General features: G+C 38.0%; 1 protein-coding gene across 2 annotated transcripts in view; it reads left to right on the top strand.

Annotated features, from left to right (window-relative positions):
* The first annotated feature begins 162 nt into the window (after positions 1 to 162).
* Positions 163 to 14535, top strand: part of LOC139135544 (uncharacterized protein C3orf20 homolog) — a 32987-nt gene continuing 18614 nt past the window's right edge. The window contains exons 1-5 of one of the 2 annotated variants that reach the window (XM_070702982.1): positions 163 to 358; positions 1449 to 2431; positions 11263 to 11352; positions 11841 to 12021; positions 14176 to 14409. In XM_070702982.1, the coding sequence (XP_070559083.1) occupies positions 1564 to 2431; positions 11263 to 11352; positions 11841 to 12021; positions 14176 to 14409 (1373 nt within the window). In that variant the 5' untranslated portion in view covers positions 163 to 358; positions 1449 to 1563. The remainder of the gene's footprint in view (positions 359 to 1448; positions 2432 to 11262; positions 11353 to 11840; positions 12022 to 14175; positions 14410 to 14535) is intronic. The other variant, XM_070702983.1, reaches the window with a different exon arrangement.

Here is a 14535-nt window from a genome sequence, read left to right on the forward strand (position 1 = left end):
TGAGGAAATTAACAACTGAGATGGCGTGAATTTGTGTGACGTTATGTGGTCAGCTGGTCAGGGATATACCATTTACTCACCACTCAGGCCAAGGGGATTTGTGTACATACAAAGGGAGTCGCGTAGCAACAAGAGCTACCTATTGCATATTCACCTATCCTCGTTACAATAGTATTCAAAATGGCGGCGGAGAGTGGTGAAAAGAGTTGGTAGTCGCCGAATGTACATTTCAAGTTTTGGAGTTTGGTTTCCACGACATTACAGAACATGGTAGAGTCTTCCTGGCGTGGAGAAGCAGAGTCGTGGCCGGTGAACATATCCCTCGACTGAAAGAGGGCGATTTAGGGCACTGAGGCAGGTAAGTATCGCGGTAAGCCGCGTGTTGTGGTGTGATTTATCGGCTAATAGCGCAGGCAGGAAACAGTTCAGCACTGCCTAGCACCGTAAACTTGTGCAGGTGGCAGAACGCCGCTACACTACAACCGCCGGGAAGTCTATATGAAAAACGACCCGAAAGGATTGACTCTCTTATCAAATTTCAATTTGGCTACCAAATAATGCGTTTGGTTTTAACTGGTATTATATATTTAAGTGTTGAGAGCTGTTGCCCCTTTGGTCCAGCCAGCCTCCATGCATATAAATGTACACCTTGGTTGCCCGATCGATATAAGTGCAAAGTTTGTTACAGTTTTGCAATGTGTTGGCCTAATATCCAAAACACGAACATGTAATCGACCACGCTGCGTTAATTACGCAGCGTTAATTACGCATTCTATTGAATGAAAGTTATGATATGGGTCTTCTTGTGTCAACGTTGTTTCGTGTGAAGTAGTTGTTTATTAGTCAACAGGCCTATAGGCTGGTTGAAAGGTTTCTGCACAAAGACAAACAACCAGTGTTCGAATTACCGTAGTCGGTATCCGGCATCTACCGTGTAATCATTGACGGATTTCAAAGTGCCAAGAATAATCTATGGACGGGGTCTGTATCGCAGCTGTAGCGAGTGCGTCCTGGCCACAAATGGAGTTGAGAAGTCGCGTTGCACAGTTTTTGTTTTGTCGGGGGTTTTAAGCAAAGCCATGGCAAATAAATGTACAAAGCCTATGAAAACAATGCGTGCTTTGCACAAATCCGCTCGATTCCGACCGTACATTGTAGTTCCCCCGTGCTTTGACATTGAAACGTCCAGTGTGACTATAGTGACAACGATTAGTTACGTGTGACGGTATCGTGACAACAGTTATCCGTGGTCAGGTATTATAATTTAACTTTATTTGTTCTTCATAACTGCAAAAGAAAAGAAAACAATACTTAAATCAGACTTTGACTCGCAACTGCTGCCATCCTCCGCATTTGCTCATTATTTCAGCCCTTTTAATGACTTACAGGCGGAGTAACTGAGGGGCATCCCCAATGTCAAACTCACAAAATATTCTGGTCACTTTCAGAACTCGGATACGGCAATCGCAGAAGGAATTCGGGAATTCGGGAAACTTCTCTCGACCAATCGTAACCTTTAGGACCACGTTCTGAACCGACGTTGAAACGCACGCGCGAGTCACGATGAATTCCGTTTGTTACTTCTACGAACAGACGACGCTGCTGAAGCGACTGAAGCGGCAGAAGAAGACGCCGGACGAGCTTCCGCAGAGTTTGCGGTTTGCCCATCTCAATCCCCGAATCGCGGCATTTCTCCGCCAGCAGGAGCGAGCCAGGGCCAGAGCAGCCGAGACAGGCGAAGGAGGGGACGAAAATACTCCGAGAGCCTACGGCGAAGGTGGCGAGGGAGCTGAAATAATAAACCTGCGCGATCTGAAAGGAGGTCTCGGCCGGAGCGACTTTTTCCTTCCCGATATAAAGGACGGGAGTTTCAGTTTGCCCCTGCTGAGGGCCACTCTATTTGACAGTAACTCAAACGACGGAGAGGAATTCACTCAGAAACATCTCTATCAAGAAGCCACGTTCGCGGCGCCTATGCTGCTGATCCAACTGGCGAGAATACTCTATCTTTTCGAGAATGAACATTTAGATCTTCCGAGGGAACTCGTCAACTTACTGCTTTGCGGGTGGAAAGAACTCATCCAAGAAGCCCAGTACACGTACAGAGAGTGGCAGAGCCAAGCTTACCTGGAAAAGGCCATGAACCAACAGGAAGCAGCCGAACTGGAAAAGGAGAAAGAGAAGGAGCGGGAGTCCAAGGAAGCGGAGGCCGGCGAAGATGCCGATTCCGACAAAAAGAAGAAGAAGAAAAAGAAAGGCGATGAGGACGATGGCGATGCCAAGGACGGGAAAAATAAAGTTGTGGACACTAAGGAAGGTGCACCTGCAATTTTACAGTACAGGAGAGAAAGTCGGGCATCGTTGATGAGTGTGTCACAAAAACCCAAAACGCGACTGGAGAGATTTAAATCAATGCACAGATTGGATGCTAGTAAGTATGACTTCAAATTTTTTCTTTGACGGATTGTTACTGCAAGGCGAAGTAGGACTAAATAGTCTACTCTAAGAAATATGATATTATAATTTACAAAAAATATCATAATTATGAAATGTTGATATCAGTAAAACGGTATTCGTATTTCATCAGGGTTAAGCTTCCTTTCTGCTTAGCAGTACTCGATAAAATCGCTGAATTATTTGCCTAACGTAGGCCGGGGCGTCCAATAAATTGTAGAAGTATATGAGATAGTACTGTGTCGGAGCCATCTCGTCACATTTATCTGAGTTCACACTTAAAACCAACCATGAGTATGTGACGTCACCTGTCTGTATTGTCATTCTTTCTCTCTGTCGACTTTCTCTCTGATTCTGCTTTCACGTGTTGCATTTACGTTCTAAATTCACTTTTGTTCTATTTATGTCACAGCAGAAGCCTTATTGTGATTTTGAGGCATGCAAAACGAACTGAGGTCTCACCACCCCTCCCCCTCTTACGTTTCTGATGCGTGAGCTTTGACCGAGGGCCACTCAGTACAATCACGGTCCCTTGTGGAGGGACCGTGGTACAATGAATAGTGTTGCACTGAGACATTGGGTCACTTGCGTTAGGGGGAAACAATAATTATGTTACTAGCCATAGTAAAACAGGGTAACATACATGCAATGCATTCAGACTGGACCCCCTACAATACATAAGAAGACTTAGGTATGGACCATTAGATCTTTGGGGGGTGGTCAAAAACAAAAAACAAATTCAGAGAAAACGATTAGGAAAAAACACTTCAGACGTTTTTGCATAATAAAAGAAAAATTAGAACACAAAAAATGATAAATCTGACACTTTACTTAGATGAAAAAAATTTGCACATCATGACTCACTTGGAAAAAAAATGTTTCAAAAATTTACAATTGTAAAAAATATTCACAATCTGATTGTGGCAACCCAAACCTCCCAAGACCTAATGGTCTGTCCCTTATTACACACACACTGATACCGTCTATTTCCTAAATCATTTTTTGCTACGATCATCAGTTTTCGTTCCGAGCACCTATCCGTCAAAACTGCCGCTTGTCGACATATTAGGGAATCTCTAATATGGAGTGAGTTTGCATTCATGTACTCTAAAAGAGTCATAATTTCCAATTGAAAAATGAACGGATCATTCCTGGATAAATGTGCTTATACCACATTCAACAGGTGGTTGTTGATTTAGGATCAACAAAAAACTGTTGACAAAGTGTCAAAGAGTTAAAATTACTAAATACCAGTGCCTCCCAATTTTAATCCTTTGATGTATAGCCAAGCATTCCTCTAAACGGCTCTCTAATGCTATTCAAAAGGGCTGCGATATTTTCAAAAGCACACATCAACTCCAACGGTGTGGCGGGCAGAAAAAAATCTGTTTATAGAAATTAAAGCTTCCCTAATTGTTTGTTATTTGTTTACGGTTGCATTTTGTTCCGTTAGCGCACATCAAGAACAGATCTTTCACGCTTGGTTTCCAGCAGCGGTTCAGTTACATTGTCACAGATGACAAGTTTTCATTGAATAGTCAACACAATAGTGAATCAGCTGACAAACAAAAGATAGATCTGATATTTATGTTGCATTAGTTATGTTTATGCAAAAATTCCACAGGCAGTAGTTTTACCGGTCCACTGTTAAATGAATAATATAAATCTCATCAAAGGTGATTGAATTTTTTGGTGAATTTGTGTCATGAAAGCTTTTAGTATCATAACAATTTCATAATTATGTAAATGGTACAAACAATTATCAATGATAAAGAATAAGACAAAAATTATAACTGAAGTGGTTACAGATGTTTTTGTGTACTGATTTATAGACTTTTGAGAAAGTGCCCACAGTTTACCAAAATGAACCCGTATAATTCAATATCATTTCATCCATTAATTAACACCAAGTCAAGTCACAGTAATTGACTAAAATGCAAATTAAATGCAAATTATTACCAGTGAATCCTGGATAATTTTATTTAAAGACTGGATCTTGATTTTCCATTGCAAAATAGTTAGTTCATACACATGTTTGGCAGCATATCATAGCAGACTCTAACAGGAAAAAAGGATAAGAAAAGAGGGTATTGTATATGTCAAGGGCACCCAGCCATGACTTACCTGTGTTACTGATAAAAGTATAAGCATTCTAATGCATGTTGGAAAACTGAAATCTTTTATTGTTAGTTTGTGAATCAAAGAGGAAGGACAGGGACCTTTGTACACGATGTGAAAGAAAGGCTCTATGGAGACAAGAAAGTGTCGTTAAAGTATTTCCAAAGTGAAGAGAAACAACATTGACTATTAAAGGCAGGGGCTGTACACATCTGGAAAGTTCTTTAAAGTCAACGAATTTCAAAGTCTCCTGAAAAGTCCCGGAAAAGCCCTTGAAAATGACTTTTAGTCCTGGAAAGTTTTGGAAAATTGATACTGAACCAACAATTTTCAAAAATGATTACCATATGTTTTTAAAAATGATACGTAAAATGGTACATAAAATGATACATTGTAAAAATGTTACCTTGAATATGGTTGGTGGGACGTCATAAAGTCCTTGAAAACTACTGAAAAGTCCTCCAGAGTCATGGAATGTTCAGTGATTTTGAGTGCATGGACCCTATAAAAAGCTGATATGGATTATTATCATGTACGGAAACAAGACGGCATTATGATTTGATCTAGGCAATTGTAAAACTAAAAGGATAGTGCACTTGAATAACATTTGAAAGTAAAATATTAAAGCGAAAAAACTTGATATTCAAAGGATCAAAAGGCAGACAGGGAAATGTTACTTTGATTTATTGTGTATGTGATGAAGTTCAATCTTGCAAAACTGATAAATTGTTCTGGAGTTCGATGCAAAGAGTGCGGTGAACAATATGCATGACATTGACATTGCACTTATATGATACACATGCATGCATGTACATACAGGGAATCTTGTTGTCAACATCAAAGTACATATTATGGTCTTATCGTAACCAAAACAGCAACTGAAATGCAACAACAAGGATACCTCTTCATGTAAATCACATATGATTGTTGTTCTGGTCGTTTTAAAGAATATGCCTATTGTTGGGCATTTGTTTGTTTGCATTATTATGCATATTTACATTCATCCAATCATATCTGCAGAATTCATCGTAAAACACCTCATGTATGCAGTCACCGATAGGCAAGGCTATTTTGGGATGAATACAAAAATCATCGTTCCTCCGGGTTGCATGGCCAATCACTTTACAGGTGAAAAATCAGTCAGCTTTCATAATTCTATCACTTTTTTGAAAAATTGTACTGACAAAAACCCATAAAGTCTTGGTAATTTTATAGATTGAATTAAAAAAAAATTATCCTGGTATATATTGATATCATAGTCTTAACAAAGGAAATTCAAAAGTCATGAAAAGTACACAAATGCGTAAAAAAAAATTTGGGGAAAAGAATAGCACCGAAGTCGTAACTTTTTTCATGATCTCGTGCACTAGTAGGACAATGCCAATGGTCACCTGTAAATTGCTTGTCAACCAACCTATGGTTTTGCAAATAATGGGCACTGCCCGGATACAGAAATGTGATTTCTGTAAATCCCTGTTTATCGCCCGACATAAACTGATGTGGTATCCAGTTGAATCAGCTCATTCATTGACGTTGGGAAACTAGATACTGAACTATGTGAGAAGAATTTATTGCATTGTATCTTAGTTTCTGTTGACCTAGGCCAGACACAAGTGTGTGCAATCAAAACCCTTTGCCTTTTGCCAATCACTTGGAATACCTCTGCAGTTGTAATTAACACCCATTGTCGTCTTTTGTCTCAGTGCTATAAACAGATACATTCATGTTTCGAATGGAGTTTATGGATTAAAACTGAAAATGGTTGAATTTGTGATCAGCCTTTGCAATATATACATATTTTTATATTGAAATTTCTGATGAAATTTCTGGGTCATTTAGGGAACCGCAAGTTAATATTTTCAATTAATCAAGTAATTATACAATTACTGCTTGGTGGGCTTCTTTTGATGTGATTGATTTAATGCATTTTAAATTCAGCTGATAAAAACTGTTTTACAGTATTCTTCCACAGACAGTCTTACTGTCGATGATTCAACAGTGTGGTCATTGGCAAAACACACACATGTATGTTCCAAAATAAATCAATAAAGGGTAGAAAGTCACAGGCTAGGCATACATGTAAGCAATTTCAATTTGAGCGTGAGGTGAATTACTTATATTTAGGTGGTTTTGTTTTGGTTTATTTCACATTCTACAACTAGGAACGAACACATAAAAAATATTCAAAATCCACACAACCCAAATATCTTTGAATAATTCATATGAGAGATTGTGGAATTATTCCATATGGTAAATTTCACCTCGGTAAATAAAATCAATGCAGAAATTATTGTATTTTACAATGAACCATTGACACTCATACGTGTGTGGTATTTCTGCTGCCATCAGAAATCCATTTCTCCAATCGCCATTGTGCGCCGAAAATTGATTTTACGAGATGGAAGCACTGAAATGAACATTCCGTGAATGGGGGCGAGCTCTGAATGTTGATTTCATTGAAAGCATACATTGAGTTCCGATAAAGGAGTACTAATGATGATAGATCGAATTTCACTGTTTACTGTCAAACATGTGTGCCCTGCCACATCTCAACATGTGTGCCCTGCCACATCTCAACATGTGTGCCCTGCCACATCTCAACATGTGTGCCCTGCCACATCTCAACATGTGTGCCCTGCCACATCTCAACATGTGTGCCCTGCCACATCTCAATAAGGGGCTCCAGTCGTTTTAGTACAATAACATATAGCTATTTGTACAACTGTAGAGCTAGCAACAGAAATTTTCATCGTCAAACGTGAATAGCGGTGAGATATTCCATTCCATGAAGGAACCTGATTGGATAAATTGATAATGTCTGGAGTGATTTCAGTGTAATAACTATAACATGGTCTGGGTTGCCGAGTAAATGGAATTTCTTAATATAAAAATCACTCTGTTTAATTTGGGTTGATGTCCTGCTCTTTGATTTGTGTTCACGTTGTCATGGTAACAGTCGCATACACAGTGGAACTGAAAACGCAATTAACATCTGTGAAAAAAAATCTCAAGAGGCAATTAAAATGCTATACAAAATTCATTTTGGTTTGGTTTACTGTTAATTACAACACGACGATTGCCAAGTAATTTCCTGTGGCAACCTTGTCTTCGGAAATTGCATGATGATATTGTGCTCTTAAGAAATCTGATGTCGTTTCAACAATGACACATACTTTTCCCAGATTGCTTTAATTGGAAATCTGACCTGTATGCCTCTCTTCAACTATTTGTTTTCAGCTACATCGTAGCCTTCTCCATGACAGACATTTCACCGACAGCAAAATCTCATTGCAACAATGACCATATTTCACAGGTTATGCCATGTTTTTGTACTGGTAGTGACATGAAATTTTATCCACATGCATACAAAAAATACATGTACAGCAGATTTTGTGTCCAAAAAAAAAAGGGATTACATTGTACATTTTCTATCTTAAAAAAGTGAGGCACTCTTTTCTGTTACTAAAACTTTCTGAGTGTTAGGAATACCCATGATTCTCTCATTTTGTAGATGAGTAGAATTTTAAAATCACATGTTCCTAAGGACAATTGATAAACTTTATCATGAGTAGCAATGTTATCTCTATGGAGAAAAATATTACCTTGCTGAAATACTTATAATGATCAATGAATACGTGGACAGCCATTTTTCAAATTAGGTGACAGTACAACTTGGAAATATATGATATTGGCTGTTATATCTTTAGTATGAAAAATATCAAAATGGACTCGTTCCTTAACAAAATTCAAATTTTCATATAGAGAGATCCAATATGACAGGAAAGTGATCAGTAGCTGTGTCTTGTATATACAGACTGCAGTCATGTTTCTTTCAGACTGGTATACTAGTATTATACAGAGAATGCACAATTTGATCACCTCTGGGAGCGTGTCAGTTTACCAAATTCCCATAAACTGTGAATCTCTTTATAACACTGACACAGTGCTTTTACAGTTTAAAGTAGTTTGCCTATTGTGTTACAGTTAATCCCAGGTCAAGATAGGGTCAGACTTAGAAGTAATAAATTCATTATGAGGTGATTTGGAGAAGTGTAGACTGCCCTGGAGCCGCATGCAAATCACCATGGAAATGAAATCTACACTTTGATCAACCTTGATAGAGAAGCTCACGTTCTTAATGATTGAAACAGAAATGCTATTGTCTGGTATTATACCGACAACACATTTGTACATGTGTGCTCCTGAAATTTACAATATGCTGAGCTAATGCAGCACAGAATGGCCGTGCAGATTTCAGATCTATGTCAACACATGTGTGGTGGTTGAAGCGCATACCCCTACTGGCAACTTAGCTACTCACAAAGCACCATTGTACTGGGAGGTGGTAACAGTAAACTGTGAGCCAATCTAATTCACAGCATTAGCAACCACAGTATGGTTTACGTATTGGGTTTGTACATGAACTCAGAACAACCCTACAGCTTCCTTAGAGTCTGCTGAGTTCCGAAAAGAGTTCTACTGAAAGTCTTCTTTCATTTGAGTAGTGTGGAACACAGTTGCCTAAAATCTTATTATTCGATACGAAAACAAATTGTATTTTTGATATATGTTTATACTCATTGTTTGCTTTAGAGATCAGGTTACAGATGTATGGTATACATGTACGAGGTCTTGCATTTGAACATATTTGGACATGTCTGTAATTTTGGGTGTTATTTTGATGTTCTTGGATATATCTTGAATAAACATACATATTTTTGGACGATTACTTAGAATTTTTTACCTCTACATATGTACACTGTGTCAATATGTGTGCCAGTTATCAATCGAATCAACAGGTGGTTCTGTCTCAAAACATTAAGGCCGGGCAGTTTTCATAACTTTTTGTTCCAAGCAGAGTAAGGGAGGAATTTTTACCATCAGACTTTTAAATAACACAATCAATTGTTTTTTAACACAAACAGATCGCACCACCATGGCGATATCAAACTCAAATATATCTTATGCACTTTATTTAAAGGTCATGTATGCTGACCTAGTACCTGCCATTATACCAAGTCAGAATTGTCCAGTAGAATTCCTCGTTACTTTGTGTTGTGTTGACTTCACTGTTTGTAGAGACATTAAGCCGAAGCCTCTTTCAGAGCTTGTCAAGTATTAGCTTCAAGAGAGTTCCTTTTTCAAACATCTTGATGTACGTTCCTTTGAAATGTAATCTTACCATCGTGATTACATTTCACTCTTTGCAACGTTTGCACTTGCATTTGTGATAGTGAAAAGGATTTGTTTTGTGTTAAACTTTAAAGCTCATTAAAAAATTCAAAACTTGTATTGATGTTGCTGAAAAAAAAATTGAAATACCTGATTTTGCATTTGTTGAAATATCTTGCGCAGATTTTTGGCTTTAATGATTATTCAAAGATGTTTAGGGTGTGTCAAAAGAAATGCACATGTTGCAGTTTCATATGTGGGTTCACAATGTTGTCAACGCTGAGAATGCTATTTCGTCAAGGCTATTGATTCTTCTCATGAAGTGGGATTTGAAATGAATACAGACTTAGATCAATCCTGTTGCAGTCACATACAGTAGAAATAAGTCTCCCTGTTGACTGTTGATTTTGCTGCTGTATCTATGGCTTTGAGATATCAACTACACCGTACCTTCACCCAAAGTGTGTTCTAAATACTTTGAGCATAACAGCACAGGACTGATGCTTATTGTCTCTGATCCTACTCCACTGCTGCTGCAGTGACATAGACAGTTTCCCTGTTGTTTATTTTGTTACTGAGTGTATGGTTTTCAAAATATGACAGCCATTGTACCTAAAAACAGTGAGCGTCCTCTCTACACAAACGCTTGAGTGTCCGTAACAGCAGAATTGAGACTAATATATTTCTGTTTTCTAAAAACTTGTTGCGCAGAACAATCAGAGCACTATACTGTCAAAATGACCTTTCCAAAAAAAAAAAGCAGATCAGGTGTACAGTGAACAGAAGGTGTAAACACAAACTCTCTCCCTGTGGTGTAAACCGGGTGCTTTCATCATGCAGCCCAAGGTACAAAATTTTGTCCAGTGCAATGACATGTACATTTTTTGGTGTACGCTTTTGGTGTGTGTAGTGGGGCATTGCAAGACACATTGAAAAATTAACAAAGAGAAGATTAGTTTTGTCTTTTCATTCACTCTCTCCATGTGACCTCTACCTTTACCACTCAGCCTCATAAACTCAGCGTTGCACTTTAGAATTCTGTACCCATCACCACGTACACAGAAAAAAGAATACCTTGAAACAAGATGTCTGCACTAATTACTCTGTTAGCCTTGTTTATCTCTTTTTGTACTCTGAATTAAAAATTTTTTTGTAACTGTATGAAACTATATAGTGTTTGACACTGCAATTCATACATGTGTATATGTGCTATTAACTGTGGTGTGTGGTGCACTTTTCATACTGAATTTTAAGGCCAATTAAAATTCCTTGGTACCTGATAAGCCAGCTGATGCAAGTATGTATGATCGTCACTGATTTGAGCGCCATAGTACATGGTATTAATTGAAACATCTTACAATATTTTGAACAGTCAATATTTCAATGTCATGTATAAATTCATCACACAAAACTTTTTGATACACTTGGCAAGTAAACACATTGCTGGTAAGCTGTTCCTGGCAAATTTTGCTGACAATGAAATAAAATAACATAGTTTTTTTCTCCATTTTATTTCAGGTGAAAGTCGAACGGATGGAAGGAAAGGATCGTTTCGTAAAGGTTTGGGAGTTGATCTCATGTCTGTCACCACGGAATCACCCTCAGAAGGTGGGTCAATCATTTGAAAAAGTGAAATTGTAGAGACAGAGAGAAAAAGACAGCAAGAGTGATAAACATGGAGAATGAAGATAATAAGAAAGACTTAAATAATGATCTGAAAAATAAACTACAGTAGACAGTAAACACAACGAAAAGTTTGATGTGAGTTGAAACTGAATAAGATAGAAAATATTTTTGATACAATAGAATGTTAATGTAACAGTTACAAAATTGTTGAAAGTACAATCTTGATATACCTGCTCAGAGTCACAATGTCATTGTGCTGATTAAGGTAGTAACATATTTGCTGTAGGATACTACAATATTATACAATATTAATGAAGAAATGCTTAAAATTATTGTTGTTTCATGCATGATGAAAAAAGTTTGAATTTCAAATTTGCTTTGGATCACCATAACAAGTCCAAAAACTTTTCATTTTCATTAAATAAAACATGGACCATTTTTCACACTCTTTCTTTTTCATTTTGCAACAGCTGCAACAAGCCGAGAACACAGGGAACAGCCAAGTTTTTTACAAACCATAAATTTCACCTTGTCGTCGAAGTTAGCCGAAGATAAGGGCTGGATCATCCATGCAGATGAGAAAGATGATTTGGAGAGACAGACAGTCATTGAGTGGGCAAGGCAGAGGCTACAGCTGGCAATGAAACAATCGTAAGTATAATCAACAGTGACTGACTTAACAGGAAAGTGAAAGAAATGTTAAAATTTTCTGAAAAACGAAATTTGCCGGGGTAGTTTTAAAGAAACGACAGCTTAGTAAAAATATTTTACTTTGAAATCATGGTCACACATTCGTGCACATGCAAACACAAGAGTTGGTGCTGTGCTGCGCTTGTATACGGTGCCTACACCTTTGTGGGGTACAGACTATACAGAAAGAGCAGACTCGCTCAACATCAACTGCTGGAACAGAGGTGTAGATATCATGCTGTGTGTGAGAGAAAGTCTTTACAAGTCTACACAATGGTGCACTACAATGTAGTGATGTCATCTTGGACGCAGTCAGTTGTTGTTCTTTTCCTATGTCACCTTGTTGAGGATTGTAACAGGTATGCACTCTATTGATTTGTACAGTACTGCAATCGTAATAGGGTCATATATGATTCATACAAGTTATCCTGTTTTTCAACGTTATTAAGACTGAACTAATGGACCAACAAACGAGTTTTTTGCAAAGGCTGATTAATTATTCATGATGTGGGTGGGTGCTGTTTCTCCTGAGCTGGTCAAAGAGAGGGGTCAACACGTACCATGTACAAAAAGTTTCCCTGTACATAATTCATTAGAAGATTGTGGAAATTTTGTCAACATGCGTGTACCGGTGTGTAGGGAAAAGCATGGTCACAGTAAGCTGCAGGATTTTCAGCACCTATTCCGCCATGTCTTTCACCTATGGAGTCTAGAATATAATTCTGACATAGCAAAATATAAACTATTAACTAGATTCGAAAAGGGGTTGTAAAATTGTAGTGCATTGCTAGTAGGCATAATCCAATATTGCATGCCGTTTTATGAACTTGTACCAGTTCTCTTCACTGTCATGGTAACTAAGGTAACCTCTAATATCATGAGGACAAGCTGATCATATTTTCAGTGTTATTGTCTCATAAAATGTAAGTACTAGCTGCTTTGGTGTTTTTATGCTCACAGTCTACTGCTTCCGTTGACTGGATTCAGTTGATTTCCTGTGTGTGATGCAGTTTGTTCCACTGTAAAGTAACTAACATTTGGCAGTGTACGGTAGTTGTTGGCAACCGTGGTCTGACAGTTTTGAGTTGTAAAAATATGAAAATTATGCCGATCCATTGCTTTAGTTTCCTTTCCGTTTTTTAAGCTTTCCCATAAATATTCACAAAAAAATTCAATGGAATTCGGATTCATCGAAATCAGAAAGACTTTCAGCCTTCAAAAAAAGTAATGTCTTGGCATTTGCAAGGTAAACCTTGAATTTACAATGATTTAAATGAATTGAGATAGGTCAATATCCTGTGTTTGGTTCACTTTTTGTCACTATGGTTTGGTCATCGATGCTTTTATGAGGTGTACATGTACAGAAGTATGTTTATTCAGTGTCTGGCTTTATTATTAGATTGAACAAACATTTGAAGGACTTCTTGCAATTTTTTTTAGCTCTAAATAGCAGAGAAAAGATTTCCTTCCCCCTTATTCAACCTCTTGGTGTTACTTTTGCAAGTAAGTGCCATATTGAGAATAATAAAATCCATACTATTACTGTGTAACATATGTCCAGTACAAATACAACCACAGACAGTAGAAGCGAGAGTTGCTTCTACTGTTTATGATGCATGTACAATAGTACCATGGTGAGGGCAATGCTCAAAGTACAATATACAGCTTGTCAGTTTGTTCAGAATCATGACAGCTTGACATGTCTGATTGTCTTTGAAAGCCTGTCACTATTATTTTATCTAAACACATTATAATGTTTTAAGAGATTTTGTCCACTCAGTGATATTTATTTCTCTTAATTTTAGCATGTAAAATGCAGCCTGCAAACACAATCTAGTCAGTAAGTGTCTGGTCAATGTTGCAATTGTAGATTAATACAGAGTGCAGTGACTGTCACAGATTTGTCTGTCATGCTGATGATGCCATGACCAGTCTGTTGCTGTGATATTTGATCAACTTGAGCAGAATGCCGGGATAGCTTAGTTTCAAATATCTGATTACATATGCACACAACTCATTAATATGCTAATCAGCCCAACTAAATGAACATGAGAAGACATGTGAACAGCTAGCATAGCACTGATGTTGGTGTTGTCTGTCTCACCTTGACTGCAGGCAAGAAGACCTGGCCAAGGCCAAAGACCTGGGCTCTGACAAGCCATTGGTGAATCGTTACTATGGCGACGCCAAGAGGGAAGCCATGATGAAATACACCATCAAGAAAACGACCAGCACCAAGTCAGGCACGGCAGCAAATCGTCTCATCCCACCAAAAGTACCGATAAATACTGAAAGTGACTCGTGGCAGAAGTTTGTCACGTCACTTCCAGATGGCACGACAACTGTCTAGTATCCTTTCCATTACAAACCACAAAATCATTTTTGACAAGATGCTACATCCTCCATAAATGTTTGGAGGTCAGCTAGGAAACAAAAAGTAATACACAACTGATCTCCCGGTAGTATCAGACACAT

The sequence above is a fragment of the Ptychodera flava genome, chromosome 6, assembly GCF_041260155.1.
Source record: "Ptychodera flava strain L36383 chromosome 6, AS_Pfla_20210202, whole genome shotgun sequence".
Taxonomy (NCBI): domain Eukaryota; kingdom Metazoa; phylum Hemichordata; class Enteropneusta; family Ptychoderidae; genus Ptychodera; species Ptychodera flava.